Source organism: Lissotriton vulgaris, chromosome 2_1 (assembly GCF_964263255.1).
Source record: "Lissotriton vulgaris chromosome 2_1, aLisVul1.2, whole genome shotgun sequence".
In the NCBI taxonomy this organism is placed as follows: Eukaryota; Metazoa; Chordata; class Amphibia; order Caudata; family Salamandridae; genus Lissotriton; species Lissotriton vulgaris.
In genome coordinates this window covers 828,877,552-828,904,688 of record NC_141687.1, presented here as the reverse complement: position 1 = coordinate 828,904,688, position 27,137 = coordinate 828,877,552, and the positions used below count along the sequence as shown (strand labels likewise).

The window sequence follows — 27,137 nt, the reverse complement described above, 5'->3', positions numbered from 1 at the left end:
AGGAGTTAGTATGAGTAGTAAAAGGAGATGTCAATGCATGCAAGTATCTAAGTAAGATGTTACTGCAACAGGTATAGGTAACCGGGGTGGCGGGTGGGTGCATATGACTCTACATCTCTGTATGCCAAGAGCAGATGCATACTGGGTAAGTAGCATTTTCGGTTCGAGGCATATGCGCTGTAGATCATATGCTGTGCATAGACTATATGCAAAAAACACACAAATGCCTAGACCACTCTTTTTCTTTTTAAAACAAGAACAATTAATGAAGGTCAAGAATACTCTTTATTGAATTCTGACCATGTACTTATATTTTATACCTTTCATGGTGTTAAAGCTAACAAATAGTTCTTGTGAGTAAATTATTCCTTCAAATGTGCCTCCAAGCGTGCCTGTGCCTCCAAGTATGCCTACTTGGAGGCACAGGCACACTTGAAGGAATAATTTACTCACAAGAACTATTTGTTAGCTTTAACACCATGAAAGAGTATCATTAATTTGACTCTATCCCTTAAGCTCTCCTTCCTTCCTGCCTTTCTTTTCCTCCTTTTGATTTTGTCTCTCATTTATTGAGATTAAGTACACATCAATTTAATGTGTTTTGTGTTGTGATGTTTTTTTGAGTTTGTGTAGATACATTGTGACATGTTTTGTTTATAAATTGGTTTGTATAGTATTGTAAATATATGTACAGTTTGTCCTATCTTTGCTAAGGAATATATATGTAAAAAAACTTGGAAAGTAAAAAAAAAAGAAGTCAAAGGTATAAAATATAAGTACATGGTCAAAATTCAATAAAGAGTATTCTTGACCTTCATTAATTGTTTCCTGGTCTAGGCATTTGTGTGTTTTTTGCATTTATATATGGTCTAGCCTTGTCCACTTCCAAAAAGGACCTAACTCCTTTGGGTTATGCATAGACTATATAGCAGCTATCTCCCAAAGCAGTGGCTAACCTGTATTTGTTGCAGTGGTCTGAAATAGTGTATGTAAAACTGCCTGGCCCTCTCTAGCTTGTTGTCTTGCTAACACATCTACCCAATAGTGTTTTGTGAATGTGTGAGGTGTAGACCATGTCACAGCTTTGCATATCAACCTACTTCGTCACATTGACTTGATCACTATGCACATTTGCTCAATGCATTCGAATCAAGTTTTTCTATAAAATATTTATAGAATGTATTCAAAACTTTTAGTGCACACAGTTAATTCTTGGGCTAACTGATTTGAAAAAATCCAGCAACTCAATCTCAATAGCTTAACAAACTTTTCATTTTAATCCAATTCTTGTATAATTCCATTTCAATTCATTTGAAAACAGAAACTTCAATGATTCCTATCTTTCATTGTTGCCGAATGCATTTTGGGCCCAGGGCCCTTCTGCGGGGGCCTTGAATCTACAAAATACATAAATGAAATCGAATTTGCATATGTCATCTATGGGTATATTTCCTAAGAATGCCATAGAAGCCCCCAGTTTGCGTGTAGAGTGTGCTCTAGGGGAAACTGTTAGTGTTTGTTTTGCTTTTGCATAGCACATTTGAATGCACTTGACTATCCACCTTGCAGTACCTGATTTTGATATGGGATTGCCTTTGTGTGGTGGAGCAAAAGCGATAAAAAGTTGATTTGTGTTACGGAAAGGCTTTGTCCTTTTTATGTATTAAAGCAATGCTCTCTTCACATCTTATGTGTGTAGGGCACGTTCTGCCACTGAATCTGGTTGAGAGAAGAACGAAGGTAACTCAACAGATTGATTGATATGAAAAGCCGAAATGACTTTAGGAAGGAATTTAGGATTAGTCTGAAGAACCCCTTTATTTTGGTGCATTTGTAAAATGGATTCTTCTATAGTTAATTCCTAAAGCTCACCCACTCTTCTGAGTGATGTGATCGCAACGAGGAAAGCAGCTTTCTGTGTGAGAAATTGCAGTTCACATTTGTGCAGTGAGTAAAAGGGTGGACCCATTAGTCTGGTGAGAACAATGTTGAGATTCCACACTGGAGCAGGTGGACGTCTCGGGGGGAATGACTCTATTGAGTCCCTACATAAAAGCTTTGATAACAGGCACTTAAAAAGAGATAGATGTTGTCTATTCTGGAGGTATGCAGCTATTGCAGCCAGATGTAAACATATGGACGTGTACTCTAAATTGGATAATTGTAGTTGTAACAAATAACATGTTTCGTACAGAAGCATCAAGCGGGTTGATGTGGTTGTTATTACAGTATATCACAAACCGCTTCCAATTTACTGCATAGCAGGCTCTTGTGGTAGGACATCTAGCTTCTTTGATAATATTCATGCAGTCTGGCGGTAGATTAAGATAGCCAAACTCTAAGACTTCAGGAGCCAGATTGCCTGATTGAGGTGACTGGTGTCTGGATGTCTTATGTCTCCATGGCTCTGTGTGAGGAGATTGGGTGTAAGACGTAGTTGTTGATGTGGAACTACTGAACGTTCCAATAGGATTGTGAACCAAGGTTGATGTGCCCATGTGGGAGCAACTAGGATTAGTGTCTGGGACGTTTAATTGATTTTCCGAACCACTAATGGAATGAGTGGGAGAGGCGGAAAAGTGTAAGCAAATATCCCTGACCAATTTATCCATGGACAATGGGTGTGGATACCTGAACGCGAAGTTTGGGCATTTTGCGTTTAGATGTGTGGCGGACACATCTCTGTGTGAGAATCCCCACTTTTGGAACAATGGGAGGAGAACTTGAGGGTGTATTTCCCCTTCGTGGATTTGCTGTGTCGGATGACTGAGCAAATCTGCCATCTGATTGTGTACTCCTGGAAGATATTCTGCTAGGAGATATATTTTGTGATGTATGGCCCATTTACAGATGATCTGTGCTGTCTGTGACAGCTGGAGAGAGTGTGTCCCTCCCTGTTTTTGTATGTAGTGCATGGCTGTCATCTTGTCTGTACGAATTAGGACAGTCATGCGTAATAGCTGAACTTGAAATGCTTTCAGCGCCAGAAAAATCGCTAGCAGCTCTAGATGATTTATATGAAGCAGTTTCTGCTGCAAGCTCCAAATGCCCTGAATTGTGTTGGTTTGGAGATGCGCTCCCCAACCTGTCAGTGATGCGTCTGCTGTCAGTACTATCTGTGGAACCGAGTTGCTGAAGGCTTTGTGGGTGCCACCACTGCAGAGAGCGATGGGTACGGCCGTCAATCAACACTAGATCTGATAACGGACCATGAGCTTGGGTCCACTAATGTGCTAAGCATTCCTGTAGGGGCCGCATTTGAAGGCTTCCTTAGGGGACTATTAAAATGCAAGGTGTCATTATTCCCAGTAACTGCATGAACACTCGAGCTGGTAAGGAGTGTTGATTCTGAAGCTGAAACATCAGAATTTTTATATTCCGGACTCTGGCTGGAGTTGGGTATGCTAGAGCTTTTTGTGTGTTTATAGTAGCTCCTAGATATGCTTGAGACATGGATGGTTGAAGATAGGATTTGGATAGATTTACTGTAAATCCTAGCTCGTGGAGCAATTGCACAGTTTTTTTTTGTGTGGCATAGACAGCTGTTGTGCGAGCTGGCCTTTATGAGCCAGTGATCTAAGTATGGGAAGGCATGAATATGTTGTCTTCGTAGATGGGTTGCGACTACTGCCAAGCATTTTGTGAAAACCCTGGGTGCGGTTGTTACTCCGAAGGGGAGGACTTTGAATTGATAGTGCGGATCTGCTACCACAAATCTGAGGTATTTGCGGTGCACAGGGTGTATTGAAATATGAAAGTAAGCATCCTTTAAAGCGAGAGTGGAGAGAAAGTCGCCTTACTGAAGAAGGGGAAGCACTTTTTGGATTGTTACCATATGAAAATGGTCCAACTGAATGTATAGATTTAGTTCTCTGAGGTCTAATATAGGGCTGAGAGAACCGTCCTTTTTGGGAATTAGAAAGTGGAGGGAGTACACCCCTGGTATTGTAAAGGGACTGGTTCTATTGCAACTTTCTACAACACAGAGAGAACCTCTTTCTTTAGAAGGGTAAAATGTTCTTCTAATATTAGGTGTGACACTGGAGGAATGTTCGGTGGAGTGCTTGTAATATCCAGGCAATAACCAGGTTGGATAATTTGTAGAACCCATTTGTCTGATGTAACCGTATTCCAAATGGGTAGAAATTGGTAGACGTCCCTCGACAGGGGTGGAATGGTTGGGGGTATGGAAAGGAATTCACTGTTTGGTGTTTGTAGGGAAGTGTTTGTTGAGTTACCTCTGCCTCTTCCCTTGCCGTTGTTTCCTCTATATCCACCTTAATAATAACCTCTTGAAGAGGGTGACTGATTGTTGCCCTAGTAAGAGGAGGCGGGATTGTCTGTAGTCACATTTTTAGAGCCGCCCCTGTAAAATGAGAGACAAAAGTATCCTCTGTTGGAAGGGAATTGTAAGGCCCCATGGACTTAGCAACTACAGTATCCTTTTTCATCATTTCTAGTGATGTATCGACAGCTGGACCAAAGAGGTGTTCTTTGTCAAAGGGTTGATTAAGAATAGAGGTTTTACCTCAGGCTTGATTCCTGAAATTCTTAACCAAGCATGTCTACGGAGCCGTACACTAGTGTGTACTGCCCAAGCTGCTGCGTCTGCCTGATCTAGAGCACACCTGATGGAGGTATTTACCCTCTTGAATAATGGCACTATCTCTAGACTTATGCGGTAGAGAGATTCATACTGAGCTGGAGATACAATAGATGAGCAGAGGAAGTAACTATTGTTCCTGCATTGAAACCATGCTAGCAAGATCAACCGTTGCTGTGAGTGTGTACCTTATCCTCTGCAGAGGTAGAAAGAGATCCAAAAGTAGCAGAAAAGACAATTGGGTGTTAAGTGTACTCTGACCTACCATGTGCACTGGCGAAGACATCCTTGAATGGATAAAGAGCTGACTAGTTTGCAGAGAAATGCTCTGCAAGGCTTTGCATTCTGCTGACAATTGCTTTTTTTCCCTAATTATCCTCTTAGGATTTCTTTTGAGCTTCTTTGATATTGGAGCGTGCAGTGGGAACTTGGTGAAAGGGGCCTAGAGTGGTGGTACAAAGGGCTGAAGGTGAGCTGTAGTGAAGGAGTGCCGAAACCATGGTGGGAAGAGGCATGGGCTCAGGAGAAGGGGCCTAGAACTAGAGGACAAGAAGCGGACAGAAGTTAAATGACAGGGGGGGGGATTGAAGCTATAGGGCTGTGGTGTATGCTGGAATGAAACCATAGCACAGGCATCACTGCTGCTTGAGGTGGCAAGTGAGAGGAGGCCTGATGGATGGAAACTGAAGTGGAGATGAAAGAACACTGAACTAAGAGTGAGGAGGACTTAGGCGAGAGAGGATAGTGGAGTGAAACAGGGAGGTGAGAATGAGAGTTGCTCTAGTTATTCACTTCTGACTGATGTCTGCTTCCTTTTCAGTGCCTTACTGAATCAGAACCGAACTTTGGCATTACACAGACGAACTTCAGAATCTCATTCCCAAATCCAGCATGTAAGTGCAGATACCACACCGCAGTGTCTGCATGAGGTCGACATCACTTATGTTCCATCCCGTGAGGAGCTTCTTCCAGAGAAACTGTCGCGTAGCCTGCAGGCCGAGAAGGAGGAGAGTCAAAGGTAAATAAAAAATAATCTGCTTTTTATCAATCCGCTGGGGCATGAATACAAGAATTTACAGAGTTATGGAAGCAAAGGCTGTGGCAGTGGATATATTCTAAATTGGACAACACATGTTCTAAGGCATTAACTGTTAGTATTATTTTCTCAACTGTTGTTATTCCATGTGCCTGTTCCAGAATTTATTTAATTGGCTCGGTTTCCTTAATTCCTTGTGGAAGGTTGCTTCATGCACTCAATGACCTTCTATAAATAACTGTGCCCTTGTTTCTGACTACATTCTCAGAGTGATCTCCATTTCGAAGCATACTAACCGACTCATGTTCTGTGTTAAGTTTTTCTACGGAATGTTGATAGCTCTCTATTTGTGTACTCTTTCCTCTACCTGATACTCATGTATTCAAATGCAGGGGTATATTTTGTTAGGACTTGTGGCTTTAAGCCCAGCTTCATTTTGCCCTTCCTTACTGAACTCTTTGATCTGATTAAATGCTTTACCAATTTTGTAGAATAAAAATATTTTTTTATAGAATAAAAGATGAGAATTGTGGGGATCACAACAAAACCGGGAGTTCATAGTCAAAAAGTAACCAGGTCTTCTGTAGAAGTCTAGCAGTTCTGGGCAATGTTAGTAGGTCACTTGCTTCTGACAACAGTCTCAACAGCAGCTTCCTTTTCAATGAGGTCCCCCCCAAACATCTAAGAATAGAACACCCACACTTCTGGTTTGTGACCGTACATTCATTACTTAATGTCATTGTAAAACATATGTATATTCAATGTTTGCATTTTAATTACTTTCCTTGAATTGGATTGTATACAGTTCTGTTTGCAAACCAACCCACTTCTACTCTTGAGCGCTCCAGTTTTCAAAATTGATTGCGCTACTGCTTTATTAGTTTGAGCAGGTGTGTGCCGGCAACTCCCCACTTCTGGTTCCAGAGCTTACAGACTAAAAAGGAACTGCGCACCATATCTGGATATACCATTCATCAGGGCATCACTTTGCAATATTCTTCAGTCTGACCAATTGTTTTAAAAATATATTTTGTTTAGTGCTTGTAATCTTTGTTGTTCTTGAAATAATTTACATCCTTTTATTTGGAATTTAATATGTCCCCATTCTTGCAACCTTCTGTGGCCAAACTGTATTACTTAGTTGCGCAAATATTGTTTTGATCGTCGATGCGTTTAGCGTTCATTTTGCAATCTGACTGGACACCAAAGAGAGTGTGGGCCATGGTTTAGGCACTGATTTGATAGTTTGCTGACCATCAACAATACCAGAAGTTCATGGGTTACTTGTGTGGTCTACCTTACCACCGGAGTCAGCCATCTCAGTCCGTGCAGCAGCTTGGCTAGTCCTTTCAAGGCTTCAGGGGTCTGGCGTTGTCAACGGACAGGACTCCCCAGCAACATAGGCAGTCCTAGTCTTCCCCTGCTGCCGCTAAGCTACTCTGATTCCCCCTTTGAGAGTCACCTGTGGGCAGTTGGGGCAGAATATACTCGATCTGCGGGAAGGCAACATATTCCCCCTATCTGTGTCAGACCACAGTCTACTGGCGCTCTGTCTGACATGGTCCCCGGGAACGACGGTTCACCTCAGGTGGTATTTCCCACCATCATTAACTCGAGACGACACATACTGTAAAGAATTGCGTAAGACCGAGAATTTTTTTACCTTAATCACGAGGGAGACACCTCTATCTTCACTTTATGGGACGCATTCAAGGCCACCATACGTGGCAAATGCATCGCCCTCAACTCCGCGCTGAACAAGTTACGACGAACTGAAAGGGACGAACTAGAACGTGAACTCTCAACACTTGAACAGGCGCACAAACAGAACCCCTCTAGGGCAACGCTGCGCCCCCTGACGGCCGTCAGGAGCAAACTTAGAGCCCATTACAATAATCGGGCAGAGTTTACTTTGTTACGGCTTTTCCTACTCTCAGGGGAACAAAGTCAAGAAGCACCTGGTCAGGGACAAGAGGGAGAAGGATTACATAGGAGGTATTCAGGACTCGATGGGCGCTGTGACACACCAAGATGGGGCTATGGCGGACCTCTTTGGGGACTCCTATGCCGCTCTCTACTCGGCAGAGGCCCTGTCCTCCGAGGATCAGGAGTACCACCTGTGGGCACACCCACTCCTTCAGGTCTCTGTGGAGTGGAACGATCTTGCGGCCCCCATTACGGAGGAAGAGGTACGATTGGCTATTAAAGCGCTGAAACCCCATAAGGCGCCAGGCCCGGATGGGTTCACCGCGCTGTTCTACCAAACCTTCGCCTCGGACATAGGTGGATTCTTGGTGCGGTTATTCAATACCATGGGAGAGACAGGATTGACTTAAGGCTCCATGGCGGAGGCTGTCATATCGTTCATCCCTAAACCGGGGAAGGATCCTTCCGTTTGCTCCTCATATAGGCCCATTGCACCACTTAATGTGGACGCCAAACTGTACTCTTCCATTCTAGCACATAGACTTCAGGACTTAATGCCGGCCCTTATACATCCTGATCAGTCCGGCTTCATTAAGGGCTGTCAAACGCATGATAATAGCAGGAGAGTGATCCACCTCATTGAGAAGACCAACCGCTTTAGGATCCCGGCGGTCCTGGTAGGCCTCGATGCCGAGAAGGCCTTTGATCGAGTCGACTGGAACTTCATGGTCCGGACCCTGTCGGCGTTTGGCTTCTCGGCTGTTTCTCACAATGCTAGAAGCGAACTACAGTTGACCCAGCTTTAGAGTCACGGTGAACGGTCACTGCTCTGCCTTCTTTCCACACTCCCTCGGCAAGCGGCAGGGCTGTCCCCTTTCGCCCCTGCTTTTCGCCTTGAGCATCGAACCACTTGCGGTGGCGGTGAGGGAGAATCCCGACATACGAGGACTGCCCTTCACGGGGAAACAACATAAGATCTCTCTCTTTGCGGATGATCTGCTGTCCCTGGCGGACCCCGCTGACTCCCTTCCCTATGTCCAAGGAGCCCTATCGTGTTTCGAGAAAGTAGCAGGCTTTAAGGTCAACTTCAACAAATCATATATTCTCAATCTTACGCTCTCCTCGGCTGAGGTGGACCGTCTACGCCCATTATCTCCCCTCCCGTGGTCCCTCACCTCCATAGTGTATTTAGGGGTCCACCTGACCCCCACTATTGGGAAGTTGTTTGCCGCCAACTTCCCCCCACTCCTGACAAAGATTCAGAGCGACCTGGCCCGTTGGAAACCTATGTTTATCTCGTGGCTGGGAAGGGTCCACGCGATTAAAATGTCCCTCTTACCTAAATTGCTGTACCTTTTCCAGGCCTTACCCATCGTTCCTGAGAGTGGTTTCTTTAGTCGCCTCAAGTCCATGATGCTCTGCTACATCTGGCAGGGAGGTCGGGCTCGATTCTCCTTCGTCACCCTCCGGCGCCCACAGAAGGAGAGGGCCTCCCGGATATGCACTTGTATTATAAGGCGGCACAGCTTCGAGTCCTAGTGGAGTGGTCACAACCCCTATCCGAGAAGCACTGGTTGCACATGGACCGGTCGGTGGCGGGGAGGACGATTTGGGTTTTGGTGTGGAAGCCCAAAGGGGACAGACCCAAAAATGCGTACATCAGTACCCCCACGAGCACTACCCTGAAGCTGTGGGACTCGGTCTCCCATGATGAACGCTGGACGTCCTTCCCGTCCCCATACACACCGATTCACTTTAACCCGGCATTTCCTCCTGCGGAGCGGGAAGGTTCCTTTGACGCCTGGAGAGCTGGGGGCTGTTTCGCCCTTACACATTTGTTCCATGGATATGCCCCACTCACTTTTGCCAACTGTATGCGGGACTATTCGGTCTCGCACCTGGAGCAATTCCACCATACCCAGCTGCTCCACTGGGCGCTGTCACCAGCGGTTAGAGATGCAGCCACCAGGCCGCCCACTCCTTTTGAGGCGTTCCTCGCTAAAACTTCCAGGAGGCCTTTTTGTATCGCCTCCTTCTCTCTACTTCTGTTTCTCCTAGACCGCGTTACATGGGCCTCTGGGAGGAACTCCTTGGTCGCTCCATATCGGATGAGGAATGGTCCCACCTGTGGCATGACATAGCGAAACACAACCACTCGCTGGACCTTAGGGAGGCCCATCTTAAAACCACGATGGATTGGTACTTGTACCCAGCTAAATTACGGAGAATATTTCCGAATTCCTCGGATAGATGCTGGAGGGGCTGCGGACTGCTGGGTGATTTTCGCCATATCTGGTGGGATTGTCCGATCATCCGTCCCTATTGGGCGGAAATTCTGTCTCACATCAAGGAGATTTTGGGCTATCCTATCAAGGATACACTGGACCATATCCTTCTGGGCCTTCGAGACCCCGACCTTGAGCATCAGACGCGAGCTGACAAAAAGATTCTTTGGCTATGTACGTGGGCAGCCAATCTGACATTAGCTGCAGCCTGGAAGAAAAAGGAGGCCCCGGCGCTCTCTCTGTGGCATGCGAGGCTGTGGAAGTTGCTGAGTATGGAACGGATGGCAGACATTTTTCGGGGCGATTTTAAGAACTTTTCCTTCCGATGGGGTCCCTTGGTCCGCTTCCTCTCCAGCGGCTTGCCTTCTGCGGTTTATCCGCCCCTCCTTACGGGCCCTTCACCTATTCCAGACCTAATTAACTCTGCCTGGCTGATTGTATGTGTGCTTGTAGGTTACCACCACTGGGGTGTGGGGTGGGAACACGGGGGGGAGGGGTGGGTAAGGGAGTTGTGGGTTGGGTTTTGGCGACAACTGCAACGTAGTTTAGCGGGACGATAAAGGAGGCAGAATATGAATGTCCTTGCTAACTAATCGGCGCCCTAGAGGTACGCCCGCCCCAGACTGAAGTCCTCCAAAGTCCCAATCATCAGAAAATGTGCTGGGCGAAACAGTCAGTTGTGTCTCATGCTATACCACCAGGTATAGGTACGGCTGTGATGTTCACTGATGACAGGTCTCTTCGTTCACGATGAGATGATTTGTGAGGTTTCAGGAGCAAGTTGATGTTCTTAGTTGCTGGGTCCATTGTACTATATTTTCCATCAATCATCTTTCCCAAACTTAAAACAAGAATGAGCCAAAGTAGGAGAAAAAGTACACCTAACACAATCCAAAATTCAACCCATGGTGAAAACCAGATATGTTTTTCAAGCTGGTGAATGAGCTCTGTGATTTTTTCTTTGAAAGTTTTATTTGCTGGCGTAGTTTCAGGTTCACTGGGATCCTCAGAAAATGTATCAAAGTCGATGAAATAGCCAGAGGCAGTTCAGTCAATTGTTGGAATTGCATCAGGATTGTTTGGAATTTAATGTGAGGCAAGATGGCCGCTGACTGATTGCAGCAGACAGTCGCAGCTAGCTCACTCTCCTGTTAAAGAAGAACCCTGACCACAGGAATGCTGGAATGATTGGAGTTATCGAGCTTTCCTACCTTGTTCAAGAGCGGGGCCCTTTTTGCTGGCTGTGTAGAGTTAAGTCCGCATTTAAAAGCCGGTTCCTGGGGGGCGTGGCTAGCAGCCAAACATGGCGGCAGCATAGCGTAAGAGCTCCTGAGGGCACTGTGGCCTAATCATTAATCCGGCATATTAATCCGGCACATTGCTCACCCGAAGCGGCAGCGATCGGGTCCGGGTTCGAAGCGGCACCACCCGATCCGCTTTTGAGGAACAACGGAGACTGGAATCTGCTTAACCACCCAATGGCGCACTTGGGCCTGTGCCCGGAAAGAAAGCATCGGACTGGTGTGATCTTCCGGCCCCGGCAGAAGTGAGACCGGGCCGGCCTGATTGTGGAGGCGCTCCCCGGCGCCCAGCCTACAGCGCGAAACCACTCACTGGAGAGACCGGCACAGAAAGAAAACCTTCTGAGATGCTGCCCGGGAGTGCGGCTACCAGGTACGCCTGCCGACATCTGCTCCTTGCAGCCGAAGGGAGACGGAGATAACGGAGGCGGGCGGAGGACGGAGCAGCCGGCGGCGCGGTGCGGGACCGTGAGGCACCCCAGGGAGACCGCGATCTGCTCGGAGCGGCAGCGGATGACAGAGCGCGGCCGCGACGGGTAAGAAAGACTTCACTCACCCCCTGAGACGGTACGGATGCACACAATTGAACACGGCCAGTGGCGGTAGAAGCAGGTACCCCCGGGGGCCCGGCGAGCACAACGCTGACCTGCCTAAAAACACCGGAGGGGCTGGCAGCGTCTATCCTGCTTTACTATAAACGGCAGTCCGGACATAGTGGGGGTACAGAGGTTGAGACACCAAGCGGCAAGAACCCTGGCGAGGCCCCGGATGACCCAGTGACGCTAACTCAGCGCATGGCCCATCCAGGGCCGGTCCTAGGCATGAGCGGTATGGGCAGCTGCCCAGGGCCTCGCGCTCAGGGGGGCCCGCCGCCGGCTCCGCAGTAGACCACACAGAGCAGTGGGCCCACCGCCGGCCGGCCCGCCATGAAATGGGCCCACCGCCGGCCGGCCTGACATTAAATTATTAGGTCCAAACTGAAAACGCTCTGATCAGCTGACTGAGGCAATTGCTGTGCACGCACCCCACCACCAAGCTTAGTGAGTGACCACCTAGCTTAGTGGTGGTGGTGGTGGTGCCGTGGGCGCCAGGCTGTTAAAAGATGTGGGTCCCAGGGCCATCAATCTGGTAGCGCACGAAAGCGCTACCAATGACGGCCCTGGACATCATTTTGGCCAGCCTCCGCTCTGCAGTTAACACAGCACTGTGACGCACAGGCCTGGTGACGCAGCATGCACGCAGCACCCCATACGCGCTGCGCGCTCCTTGGCAAGGAGGAGGGTCAGGGTGTAGTCGGGAGTCAGTTCTGGACGGGCCACGACACGTCCGTTGGTTTTGGTTGGCATAAATAAAGTTAACACGGTCTTAAGGTAAGAAAGACAAGACCTGGCTGGCTGGTCCATCGCTGCGGCTTGTCATTCGTTTGGTTTTCATTCGTTTTCATCAATCCCTGAAATCCTTGTTCTATTAGAGCACTGACAGAGCGTCAGCCTCTAGTTATTAAGAAAAGTACCGTGACTGGATACCGATTGTGCTCTTAGAAGTAATAAATAAATAATGACACTTTACGCATCAGAATATACAGTGAGGCGACTGTAATCAAGACAGCAGAGTAATCTATGTATAGAAAACACAACAAGTACGTTTGTGAGCGGCTATTTAGAAAGTCAAAACTGAGTTTTTAGGTAAGGGAGTTCATAATGACAATGGTCGTTCCATCTGCATTTCTCAAACAAGGTGTCACCCTCGCAAAATGGTTTCTTTTTTTTAACTGAAAGATAAATCTCGAGGTGTACCATTTGCATGTCTTCGCTTTGAAGGGACAGATGGAGGCGGCGAAGGCTGACCGCCGCGCTGTTAGGCCAACACTGGTGGCGCGAGGCCCTCTCCGGCCTTCAGCGCTTTCTGTCAGCCGCGGCGCAACACACTATGACACAGTGAAGGCCTCCTCTGAGGGGAAGGGTGCGCAGATACTGTCGATAAGAATACGCTCACTTCGGTTTAGAGGAGGTCGCAAGACTGAACCCCAAATGAGAAATGCTCTGTGTGTGGTTACTCATTCACACTAAAATAGCCAAGAGGCGGTGAAAGCTGCAAATGCCGCTCTATGTAAAGGTTGTTGAGCCCCTGACGTAAGAAGTAAAAATACCTAATATTACAAAAGAAACCATATAAATATGTGCCAGAGCCTGGCCTCTGCTCTCTTAACCTTGTACTGCAAGACGTCGTGATGCAAGACATCAGCGAGAGCCATCCTTCTACTGGACATCACACTGAGGAGGTAGAACAACTTTACTGAGGAGATGATTTAGACTATAGTGAATTCACTGTCATGTGGAGTGGCCTCTGCCACCAGACTGATGACAGAGGCTGTAAGTCGAAATCTATGGCAATCACTAGTAGCCTTTGCATATTTTGGTCTGCACAGGTTGGAGGGCAGTGACATTGTAAATTATTGACAAAGAAAGGAGCCCATGTTCAGCATCTGTCACCGACAGATGTAAAGGGTGAAAGTTCAATTGTGATGCCTATGTCTCTAAGGGAAAACATAGAACTCTGTCATAAAATAATTGTTACATATAGGGATGTATTTCCTATTATGTACACAATGTACATGCCCCTATTGCATGCAGTCATACAGTCATGTGTACCTAGTCCCCATACCTATCACTGCCTCACGTCACATGAATGTTTGCCTTCTTATGACCCCATTGTCCCAGCAGCAGGCGAGGGCCGGGGCACAGCACAGCCGGGCATGGCATTTTTAGGCTGCCATATGCTCCTCTTTAGAAGAACAATAGGGCTCTCGGTTTTATGGTATTTATTTTTTTGCCATTTCTGTCTGTATTTATCCACATTTATTTGTTGCCAATTTTATCTGTATTTATGCATATTTATTTCTGGTTTTGTGGAAAAATGAAGCTGAAAATATTATATTTCTACATTTATTTAACCGATAAATATGCTGTCATAATTTAATGCCTATCATGTTTAAATGCTGTAGACACTGCCTGCAAAAGATAAATCAATGCACTTAAAAGAAAATATGCTAATTTCAGAATCAACCTTGTGCATATCTACTGCTGTTAAAGCCTCTTTACTAAAACTCCTTTCTTTTTTTGCCCCGTAACCTATCAATCCACAGAGCTACTGGCCTGGCAGCCATGGCAGGCAGTAATTACAGTTACTAAAAAAGCAACCCAATTTCCGTTTTTATCCACATTTAAAAATGAATACAGACAAGAAAAGAAATGTTTTCTGTCTGTATTTATCTGTCAAATCAGTAAAAACGGAAAACAGGGACCCTTAATTATGAACAAGATGAGGCACCAAGGGACGTGTTCCTAGTCAGATACGTCCTGTAGTGTTACTTTTTTCTTCACCTCCTTTTCATGTGCGCTCACCTTCTCCTCCAGTGAGGTCTTCTCACAGTTTGTCTGCATTAGTATGAGTTGAAGTGCTATTTGTGTTTCCTTTGCCCTTAATGAAATTTACAAGCAAGTCTTTGTGTTTACTGCCTTTTTCGTTGCCACTCCCATTGTGGGTGTTTGTAGTGGAAATATCTGCTAAATTAGCTTTTTATGTAGCTTACATTTTGAAGTGTGCCAATATGATTAGGTTATTAGTGTCTTTTGTGGCCACTGAAAGACAAACTATTCAGGGCTGGAAAAGTATGTCCAAAAAGGACCAATCTCACTTATCTCACACCATCCACATTACTTTGCTTCAGTGATGCCAAATAACTAAGATCAAAAGTCCTGCGAAGTCACTTTCTGTGATGTCACTTCTTGCGGCACAATATGCAATTAGAGGGGCCTCACATCTTCCCTTTCGCCCGGGGCCTCAGAAGGCCTAGGACCGACCCTGGGCCCATCAGTAGTGCAACAGATACCCAGCAAGACACCCCGCCAGACGGTGCAACATCTACCCTGATCCTGCCCGGAGGGCCTCGCATGGGGATTCACAGAACACTCCCTACTCGAGGCACTATCGGAGGCGGGCAGCGATAAGACAAACTGAGCATTACGCATAGCGGTGTAGAGAACAGCATTCACTACAATCACTTTGGCGGCATACCGGATGGCACTGACCCGAAGGATACCTATCACTGGTGCGTAGCGAGATTGTGAAGAGACAAGCAACACAGCGGCAGGTGGATGAGAGGAAAGCTCCCCACGGACACTCGACATCACGGGATATACACCGACCCACTGTTTCCCGACCCACACGCACCGGACAAAGAACATCGCAAAAGCTAACCGCGACGCAGTGAGGGGCGGAACCGGTCTCCGCAAGCCCCAAGACATGGCGGGCAAAGGTACTACGAGTGGGTCCACACAGGCCAAGTTAGACAAGTTTGCCTACAGCCAAAACGCACAATCACAGACCGGTGAGCGAAACTCCACGGGAGCTTCCCAAGAAACTAACATTGGAAGACATTATGAGAACCCTCTCGGAAGTCAAAACTACAGTAGGCTCCATCTCCTCTGAAGTCACGCTACTACGAGCAGACTTCCAAAAAATGACTGAAAGAGTATCCCAGGTGGAGGTGGTCACGAAATCTCTTGTGGAGGACACATCGGAACTACAAATAGCCGTGGAACGCATGGAGAAAGTCACCAGGCTTCTACAGGATAAGCTGGACGACCAAGAGGGGCGTTCTCGAAGAAATAATGTACGCATCCTCGGACTTCCGGAAACAGAGGGGAAGGGAGCAATGGACATCTACATTGAAGATCTCATAAAAACCAAACTACAACCAAAGGGACTGTCCCACTTCTTCTCCGTGGAAAGAGCGCACAGGGTCCCGGGCGGAGCACCCAAACCAGGAGCCACTCCACGGCCTGTGCTGGCCAGACTCTTCAATTTTAGAGACAGGGATGCCATCCTGCAAGCAGCGAGAGTCTCCCCACCTGTTAAGATTCAAAACGCAACTCTGGCCTTTTTCCCGGACTACACGGCGGAGGTGGCCAGACGCCGCAAATAGTTCACGGAGGTGAAAAAAGCACTGCGGGACATGGAATTGCCGTACTCCATGCTGTTTCCTGCCAAGTTACGGATTGTTGCCGATGGGAAAGCGTGGTTTTTCGACAAACCGGAAGCGGCGCAAGACTGGCTTGATGGTTGGAGACAGATGGGGCAACAACACCGTCCGCACAGAGATCGGCCTAATCAGCGTAACGGCAAGCAACTGAGTAGCCAGGCCAGCCATTCGGCACGTCAGGATGGGCCGGAAGAAACTGAGTCTGACATTGCACAGGATCTGCTCGACTCTGGACAACCTGCTCCGGTCTGATGACTAACTATATCTGAGAAGGACTGAGTGTGACGTGATGGACCTTGGGCCTGATGCGACTGAGTAGGGTGGGCACAGTTAGTGCCTGTAAGGGACTCACCAACCCCACGAGCAAGTAAGATAGTTGGGGAAGGACTAAAGCACTCTGCAAAGTTGGGGACACGGGCGGGGGTTTGTCAGGGGAGCAGGGAGGGGGGATGGGGATAAAGTTTTGTGGTTCACGTTTCTGTTTCTAGTCATCACTCAGTCCACACGCTACACTACCTCTCCAGGTATCGCCACACTCCTGCGCACCATCATGACACGCAACATCTGCATTAAGCCTGGCGGCACATTACAAGTGACACTATCCCGACGATTTAATGACCCGACCACTTCATGCTACACCCGCAGAGAGTAACCCTATGACTGTAGAGGTGCCCCCACTGCGCCTGTTAACCTGGAACGTCAGAGGCCTAGGGGACAAAATAAAAAGGGGATTGGTTTTGCAAGCCATTAAGCGGCAGAGCCCAGATGTAGTGCTACTCCAAGAAACACACCTAGCAGGGACAACGTGTAAAGCGCTTGATAGGCGCGGCTATGCGATGGCAATACATGCGGAATTCACCACCGGTTCCAGGGGGACAGGGATCCTAATGAAAAAGATGTCGCCCTTTATCATTATACACCGCGCGACGGACGAACAGGGTCGTTTCGCAGCTATACATGGCCAATGGGAGGGGAGGCCACTAAATGTAGTCTCCGTATACATACCCCCAGCACTGCACTCCGTAGCATTGCCTGCCCTGGGTAAATTCCTCCTAGACCTCCCTGAAGGGGATAGGATCATAGGGGGTGACCTGAATGCCATAATGGACCCTGCGATGGATACCTTTCCCACCAGAGACCGCTCAAGAGGGAACGCATCACTACCTGACTTTTTAGAAGCCTTGGGCATTACTGACGTGTGGCGGCACCTACACCCCGCGGCGACACAATACACTTTTTACTCCGCAGTGCATAATAGCCTATCACGCATAGACTACTTTTTGTTCCTGGGGGTTGGGCTGGGATCTGTGGACAAAATAGACATCCTGCCCAGGGGTATATCTGACCCTTCACCAATCACTTTATCCCTCACCACCGGAGAAAGGAAATGCGCTAGAATCTACCCACTATACCCGAATTACTTCAAAGTCCCTAAGATCCGGAAGAAACTCAAACTAGCAACAACACATTACTTCAAAGAGAACACTAGCACGGTGACCTCGCCATCAGTCCTGTGGGAAGCATACAAAGCGGTCCTCAGAGGCGCAGCAATAACGGGACACAAACGGGATTCCCGGCGAGAACTCACAGAGATGGAACTGACACTTAACGACGCGAACACTGCTCACATGGCAAATCCCACCCCGACCACAGCACACACATTGAAATTAAGGCAGCAACAATACCAGGCCCATCTCCAAACGATAGTTCAGGGTTACATCGCAAGCACTACACACAGAATTTATGATGTGGGCGACAAAGCGGGGAGAATGCTGGCGTGGTTGGATAGGAGAAAGGGGGGTGCGAGGGGTATTCAGAAGCTTCACACCAATGACGGCCAGGTACTGACACACCCGGAGGAAATTGTGCACACTTTAGCGAGTCACTTTCAAGATATATACACCCCGGACCATGCCGTCACCGCACAAATGGCATCGGTCTCGCTAGCTGAAATCGACATCCCCAGTATACCGCACGAGGCTATGCAAGACCTAGAGGTAGACCCGACAGAGGAAGAAATTCAGTTGTCGATCCAGGCATTGCAATCAGGCAAAGCACTGGGTCCTAATGGACTACCCGTGGAATGGTATAAAGCAATGGCCTCGGAGCTTAGTAGACCCCTACTGGACATGTATAAGGAGAGCCGGGAAAGGGCGGAATTACCGCTTGATCAGCGCACGGCCACGATTATAGCTATACCGAAGCCGGGAAAACCCCCAACTGACTGTGCCTCATATCGCCCAATATCCCTGCTTAATGTAGAGGCCAAGGTACTAGCCAAGCTTCTGGCCAACCATTTGATGCCACACCTGCACACCCTGATCCACCCTGACCAATCAGGCTTTATGCCCCACAGAAGTACAGCATTGAATCTCCGGAGGGTCCATGGGGTACTGGCTCGTTCACACCTCCTCTCGGAGAAGGCAGTAAATCTCTCCCTCGACGCCAAAATGGCTTTTGACCTAGTAGAATGGGAATATCTCTTTGTAGTACTTGCACATATGGGCTTTGGGCCGAAATACATAGCATGGATACGACTACTCTACACGAAACCGGTTGCGCAGGTGGTGGCCAACGGCCACATCTCGCTGACATTCCCGTTGGGCAGGGGGACTAGGCAGGGGTGCCCCTTGTCACCCTTACTCTTTGCGTTGGTACTCAAACCCTTGGCAATCCTGCTTAGGACAACGCCCTTATTCAGAGGCATTAAATGGGAGGAAGGATGGGAGGATAAAGTATCACTATATGCGGACGACATGCTCGTTTATATGGTCGACCCTGATGTCGGAATTCCAGCCCTACTGGATCTCTGCAACACGCACGGGAAGTCTTCAGGATATACCCTGAACTGGTCAAAATCACTCACCATATACACACTGAAGGGCCCGGCACCAAGGCTACAGGTAGATTGCCCTTTGGCGACGTCGACGACCTCCTTTAAATACCTGGGCATTGTCGTCACGCAGGATGCAACAGCCTTCTTTACTAATAACTTAAAACCACCTATGGAACGCCTGCGTGCCGACGTTAAGCACTGGGCAACTTTACCCCTGACCCTCCTAGGGAGGGCAGCCTTATATAAAATGATGGCTCTCCCCAGGTTCCTCTATGTATTAGAAAACACCCCACATCTTGTCCCACCGCGATATTTCAAACAAATTGAGGCGTTGGTCTCCAACCTGCTCTGGAATAATGGCCCGGCACGTATAGCCTACGACAAACTGGTAAAAAGTTGGTATGAGGGGGGATTGCGCTGCCCAACATACAGCTATATTACTGGGCAGCTCAGCTCAAAATAATCAACCAATGGCTCCACGCCCTGAGAGACGACCCAGCATATCGGGCAGATTGGTCACAGCTGGGGACGGACTGTATGCTCTCAGTGCTATATAATAAACCGCAGCTTAATCATCTGATCGGTCCAACGCGGCACACAGCGGCCCTGTGACACATAGCGCAGGCACGAGTGGGCTGGAAAGGGAAAATCACTAAAATGACACCACTGTGGGATACAAAGTCACTGGGGACCCTTAGATTGTATAAAGGATTTGCGCAATGGGACCAAATAGGCATTTCCACGGTAGGGGACCTTTGGGACAAAGACACGATAATAACGTTTCCACAGCTCCAGCAGCAATATGGCCTTAGATCCACTGAAACATATAGATACGTACAAATCAGACACGCACTACTCCGGGCGATTCCAGCGGTCACTGACATACCGGAATCCTCACCACTGGAGAATAGACTACTGACAGACTTTATGCAACACAGAGCGACCTCTCTTACATACAAAAAACTAATCAACAAATTGGAGGACCCTACACTGAAACTTAAAGAAAAATGGGATGGGGAGGTAGGTGAGGCGGACGAATCGGAATGGAATGAGGCATTAGCCTCCCCGAGAGAGGTGGGAATTTCGGCAAAGTTCAGATTGGTGCAACTCAAAATTTTACACCGCATCTACTATACTAGAACGCTGCTCCACAAAATACATAGAACACCACATCCCTTTTGCTTGTGGGGCTGCGGGGAGGAGGGAACACTATTTCATACATTATGGGACTGCCCACGTATACAGGAATTCTGGAAGCAAATAATGCGTACTATCTCCCAAACACTTAAAATCTCTGTTTTGCCTGAACCACGCAAATGCCTCCTAAACATCTGGGATCCCAACGACCTGGACAGATATGGACTAATTTGGGCTACATTGGCCATGACGGTGGCTAAGCGAGATATCGTGCAGAAGTGGGGGGCTCCGGAGCTACCCACTGTGAACAGATGGGCTAAAAATATGGATATACTGATGGTTACGGAGAGGGCGGTATATGTCCTTCGAGCTTCCCCCCGTAAATGGAACAAGGTTTGGGCAGAATGGAATGTCTATAGAGGAGAGGTATGTGAACCTCTGCCGGAGGGAGATGAACTAGACTCCGAGGGGGAAGATGAGTAGTGGATAGGGCAGGGGATGGCTGCCTGAGCGGGCCAAATGTAAGAGCGTTATAGAAAAATGTAACTAAGCGGTGACGGAGGGGCGTTGAGGCTTGCTGATGGGGAGAATGGTGTGGAAGCATACTTGAAAATGATGACTTATGTTTGGGGGGGGGGGGGGAGTTTTCTTAGGCTCAATAAGATGGGGGCTCATGTTAAGTAACACAAACGGGAGACAATTTGGTAAACTCCGATGACTGATATCTGGACATATGAGAATGGTTACCTTAGCTTTAATGTGGGTAGATAAAGTCATTGATAGAAGTGTTATGATACATACTGCACAATACGGAGAGATTACTATGTAAAGGAGAATATATGACTGATTGTAACAAGATAAATGCTTAATATGCCTTCATGTTAATAAAGATTATCAAAAAAAAAAGCCAGTTCCTGCATTCTTTTCCGTGGAAGCTCCATCGCAGCAGAGGCAGCAGAATAATGGCACCTAAAGGAGTTAGGCAGCAGAAGGATGTTGAGGCCCCGAAGCGTGCACCGCCAGCGAGCAGCGGCAAGGACATCCCAGTAGCTGTAATCCCGCGCACATCAACCCAGCAGCGGAAAATCCTTTGGAGACAGCCGGAGATGTCTTGTGGCAATGGCGGCGGAACTGAGCAGCGCACCTCGAAAGAAAAGGTCGTCGACTCCAGTAAGGACAGCGCTAGCACCAGCATCCCACCGAAACAGACAACAAGAGAATCCAGGGACCCCAAGGATCTGGCATTGCATCAATCGACCTTGAAGGAGTCCTTTTCTGTCAAAACCCCGGCGGTCTCTGCTGCTGCGGAAGACATGGCAGAGAGCGAGGCATCTCTGGCAGGAGACGCCGGAAAAGTGGTTGCCGGGCAACAGCCGCGGCAGGATCAGAGTAAGCACACTGACGGGACCGCAGCTCGCACAATCGAGGCTGAGGAGAAGCATGATTCCAACGAAGCCCTGAATCTGCAAGGATCTCAACAGCAGAGCGCAAGTAAGGGGGCAGACAATAATGTGAAGAATGACCAAGACCTAGCGAGCCGTTTTGAAGGGGCTAATGGAGCTCTCATAGGAGAATCATGATCCCCAGGGGGTAATAACCAGTAAAGGAGAAGAGCAATCAGCGAGGCAGTGATGATGGAGGGAGATGGGAGGAATGCCCCAGCTTTTGACAGGTGGTCCCTGGCACCCCTGATGGTGATTGCTTCTATTCAGTAAACGATGACTCTGATTCGTGCCTCTCAAGTGATGGGTCAGATGAGAGTTTGTCTATTAGTTCAGATTCTGAATCTGCAGCGAAGTCATCTGTCAAGTAAGCCCCACCAGGGCACAAGAGTTGCCAAAAAATAAAAAAGAGGATCAAATCTAAAACAAACTCCTCACATAGTCCTTCAGTACAAGTCTCAAATACGAAGCTATGTTGGGACTATTCGGCAACCTCTCTTTTATATCATGAGGATGCAGGGGAGGGTTCGCAAATGGAAGGTGAGAAACCTAATAACTCTCCTCAAGCCACTTCACTTGATTTATTATACACAACCCTGAAACAGATGTCGTCTGAAGCCAGATCAGAGAGTCGTAGAGCTAAGCTGGCAGCAAAAACAATTCAGAGCTCCATGAGAAAAATGAACAAACTATACGAGGAGATGGCAGACAAGGTCACCCATGTGGAAGAGCTGACTGGAAGGTTGGAAGACGATGTTAGTCGATGGCAGGCGTTCAAAGAGGCGCAGGAGAAGATCTCTGAGGATATGCAATGGAAACTCAATTTTGAAAACCGCCAACGACGAAACAACATTAGACTCTTGGGTCTGGCGGAAGGACAGGATGTGAGGACATATGTAATTAACTTGTTGAAGGGAGCTTTCCCTGATGTCACAACCTGGAATTGGGAGAGTGAAGTCCAGAGACCGCACCGCTTCCCGCTGGTACAAAGAAAAACTTATGGGACTACGCATGCTACAAAACCAAGAGCAATTCTTGTATATGTTGGCAACTTTCTTGCTAGGCAAGATATTATGGATAAGGCAAGGCAAGGCCAGAGGCAAGGCGTACATTCGAGGGGGTTACCTTTTTTGCGTGCCCAGATTTCTGTCACGCCACGGTAGAGAGAAGGTGGAGGCTTAGACAGTTGATTTCGCCACTCCAGAGTTTAGGGCATGAGGCATACTTACTCTACCCAGCAAGGCTGAAGACTATTCTTAAAGGGCATATGAGGATGTTTTCTTCAGAAGTTAAGGCCCAACAGTATATTAATGAGCTAAGGGAGTAGAAGGGCGGCTAGGTAGGGTGGGGGTCATTCATTTTTTCTTTAGTGTATTTATATCTTTATTTCTTCATTGAGAGGGCAGGGGATTCAGGGCTACACACGAGGGTTAACACGGGAGGAGGGTGAGTTGCGGCTGCTGCACTCAAAAAGCTGTCACACATAGGTCATGAGTGACCTATTTGCCTGTAGGGGGGTTGGGAGGGGGGAAATTGGTAGTTTTAACGGGGAAGGGGAAGGGAAAGGCGGGGGACTGGGAATGGGGGAAGAATCGAGGGCTTCACGGATTGGCCCAGCACTAAAAAGGTACACAATTAGTAGTAGCATATTATAAACACGGGGGCACAGATAACTTGTGACACGAAATGTAGCATTGAAGTAAATAATCAAATGTTCCAAAAAATAGAAAGAAACTGGGAAAAGTGATGGGAAAAAGTGGTGGCAGACAGGGATGGACGACAGTATGATGTGTTCTAATGTATACTAGAATTGCCTCTATCAATGTATGTGGTTTAAATAACCACGTGAAAAGGCAGAGGGTGACAGCAGCAATAAGGTTAATGCGATTAGATTTCCTTTGTCTCCAGGAGACCCATCTAGAAGGGACAAGGGCTTATTTAATGGAGCAATTAGGTTTTCCTCTTTTGGCATACTCAAGGCAGGGACCAGGACCAGAGGAGTAGCTATTATGGCTAAAAAAAGGGATGTTGAGGTTATTTAAAAGAAGGAAGATCAGTAGGGGAGATGGGTATCAATAAAGTGTCAAATAAATAACCAGGTAGTTACTATTGGAACAGTATATGGCTCGACTGAAGATGATTCATACGTGTTTGATTTTATAGATACTGAGTTGGCTTCGTGGCCAGAACCAATTATTCTCTGTGGGGATTTGAACATAAATAGTGTGGTGGGACTAGGCATACAACATGGGCAGGTGTACCAAGGTCGAAAGAAGAGAGTGCATCGTTCAGTTTGTAGCCTGGTACAACACAATGCCCTTGTTGATGCCTGGGCAAGATTAAATCCCACGGACAATGGTGTCACTTTCTATTCTGCCCCGCATAAGGTCTGTGTAAGACTTGATTATTTTTGTATCTCTAATTCCATACTCACTAAAAGTAAAATAGAGAAGTTTCCCCAATTGATTTCTGACCACAACCCGCTTGTCTTGACGTTAGAAACACTAGGAGGAAATAGTAGAATATATACATGGATGTTTGAAAGAAAGTTGTTGATCAATGAGGGCTATGTGGCGCATATGAATAAATAGATAAACTCCTATTGGCAAATCAATTGGGGGAGTACGAACACAGCCTCTAGCTGGGATGCGTTTAAAGCTCGGGTTAGAGATGAAACACTAAGCTACAGTATGTATACACAGAGGACAGAAAGAGACAGGGTCAATACTTTGGTCAATGCAGCATCAGATGCAGAGAGGGAGCTATGTACCGCAATGTATAATGGGGTCCCCTTGGATACAATACTTTTAAAAATAATAAACCTTAGAGCTGAGATAAATGAGGGTTTCGCAAATAAGGCTGCTGCCGTGTATTTAACATATAAGGAACAGTGCCATGAAGCGAGTGAGCGGGTGGGGCACACCCTGGCGGTTCGCACAACGCAGAAAGCGGGTTTAGGACAAATTAAGGAAATCTCAAATGGTCAGGGAGGGACAACTACTAATGTTGAGGAGATTAGAGAGATTTAAACAGTTTTACACTACCCTGTATACTGAGGATCAAACACCGGACCCCGCTGAAACTTATGACTACTTGGGGGGTGTTACGGTGCCCCGACTCGCAGAGGAGGATAGAGAAGGTCTTGATGCTCCACTGACCCTTGAAGAGATATTTACGGCTCTTGGCAGCCTTCCTTCAGGTAAAGCGGTAGGGCCGGACCAAATCCCTTTGGAATTTTATAAGATTTTTCAAAATGCGGTACAACTTGACCTATTTAATACAATCCTGCAGGCTCAGATGAGACAGTCTGTGCCGGAGTCATGGGCAGGTGCAGATATTGTTGTAATTCTTAAGAAGGGGAAATCACCCTTTGAAACAGGATCGTACAGGCCAATCACCTTAATTAACGCAGACGCAAAAATCTATTCAAAGGCGTTGACTGTGAAATAAAGTAAAAGAATAGAGCAATTAGTTAGTCCTACTCAGCATGGATTTATTCCTGGGAAGGTAACTGCCCAACATATCCGAAAAGTTATAACCCTATTCGATGCTACAGAAGTCACAAGAGACCCTATGTTCTTAGAACCCAGAAAAGGCTTTTGACCGGGTCTCCTGGGACTTTCTGTGGGCAGTCTTAAATCAATATGGTATTGGTGAGAGATTTATTAAGGGAATTCAGGCACTATTCTTCAGCAGTGTCTTTTGCCCAGGGCACGTGTCAGGGGTGTCCGTGCTCTCCGCTGTTATTTGCGGTATACATAGATCCCTTAAATCGTAGATTAGAAGCAAATGATAGGATTGCACTGGTTAGGGTGCAGGGACAAGTGATCATAACCCTAGCTTATGTAGATGGCATTGCAATTATGACTCCCTCCCCGTTTAATGCCATCCAGGAAGTAGAAAGGGAGGCAGCACTTTTTGGCAGGATCTCGGGCTATGCTCTGAAATGACCCAAAACACGAATAATTACAAACAATCACGTAGACTGTGATGATGGACCGGTAGTTTGGTCAGCAGTATATCTGTGGATACAAATTACGGTAGATTTAGAGAAACTGGTAGAACACAACATCGGTTCTATACTAGTAAAAACAGATCTTGACCGGATACACAAACTACATCTCACCTTGGTAGGGCACACTAATGTAATAAAGATGGATCATCTTACCTAAATTTCTGTATCTCTTCAGGACAAAAGCACTGACCTTCGAATGTAAATGGTGTGTTGCTATTGAGCAACTCATAAATAGATTTATCTGTGCACAGGGTAAAACCAGGAGGGTACTTCGGTTTTTGACCCTCCCAAAGGATAGAGGAGGATGGGAAGTCCCCGATTTCAGACTGTATTATTGGGCTGCGGCCATTCAATATATGTGCGGTCTGGTGGGGGGAGGCACTGCAGACCCACAAATAAGGATAGGATCATCTGACATATATGCAATTCTCATGGGAGAGAATGCGGAGAATTGTTTTTTGAAGATGTCGGACCCGAATTACTTCAAAAGGACTAGGTTCAAGACGATTAAGGCACCACTCTTCCCAGAGAGATCTTTGGTGATTCAGTGATGATGGATTGGGGACAACGGGGGGGACTAGGAAGCTGGGTAACTTGATGGGGGCAAATGGGGTTTTGCAGTTTCCAGATATACAGCGTTTGTATGATATTCCTAGTAATTGTTTCTTTAAATTTTTGCAAAATCTGAGTTATCTGGCAAACAAAAAGGGGGGTAACGTTGGTTTTGGAAATGTTGGGGTCCTGGATGCAATTGAAGCAGGGACAGATTGCATAATTAGGTGGTTCTATGCAGAGTTGGCAGTGCTTAAGTCGGACAACTTGGAAAAATCTGGCGAAAAATGGCTAGATGAAATTCAGGTGGGCAGGGAAACGTTTTTGTGCTCTCTTGAGTGGGGGCAAACTCTATTATGTTCTGCATCCTTACAAGCGCAACACTACAAAACAGTATATTTTCTCTATCATACGTGTGAGAAGTTGGCCTGATATATGTCTCCAATTCTGGGGGCACCTTTTATCAGTCCAAACAATCCCTTATGGTGATGGTTGTAAGTCAACCTTATAGACAAGCTATCCTAAGGGTAGCACGGACTAAGCAGCCTTAAAGCCTTAACTCAATAGGGCATGTGAAGCAAGCTGTTTTACCAATCACAATCCTGTAATATCAAATGAAAGGACACCACACAAGTTATATATTATAAAAATATATGTATTTATTACTAGAATAATCCTCTATACTCTTTGAGTCTAGAGGCACAAGCGTTTAAACAAAAGCACAGTTAAACATATAAAAGTTGGGGGGCGTGGCTTAGCGGGCGCTGATGGCGGACGTGGCTCTCTAGAGCTCCCGCTAGCCCGGCGATTATCCGACTGATTATCCTGGCCCCCGGACCCGAACACTACACCGTCCGTGGGGCGACAGTGGCGGACAGTGCTGGGAACTACCCGACCCTGAGAGCGGCGCTCCAGGAACATTCAGGGCGGCGGAACCGGCTGGAGCAGAGTGCGGCCTAG

General features: G+C 47.2%; 1 protein-coding gene across 2 annotated transcripts in view; it reads left to right on the top strand.

Moving 5' to 3' along the window:
- Positions 1-27,137, top strand: part of MCM3AP (minichromosome maintenance complex component 3 associated protein) — a 622,263-nt gene that overhangs the window by 546,581 nt on the left and 48,545 nt on the right. For both annotated transcript variants that reach the window (XM_086956240.1, XM_086956239.1), the window contains one exon: positions 5,424-5,621. In XM_086956240.1, coding sequence (XP_086812366.1) covers positions 5,424-5,621 — 198 coding nt within the window. The remainder of the gene's footprint in view (positions 1-5,423; positions 5,622-27,137) is intronic.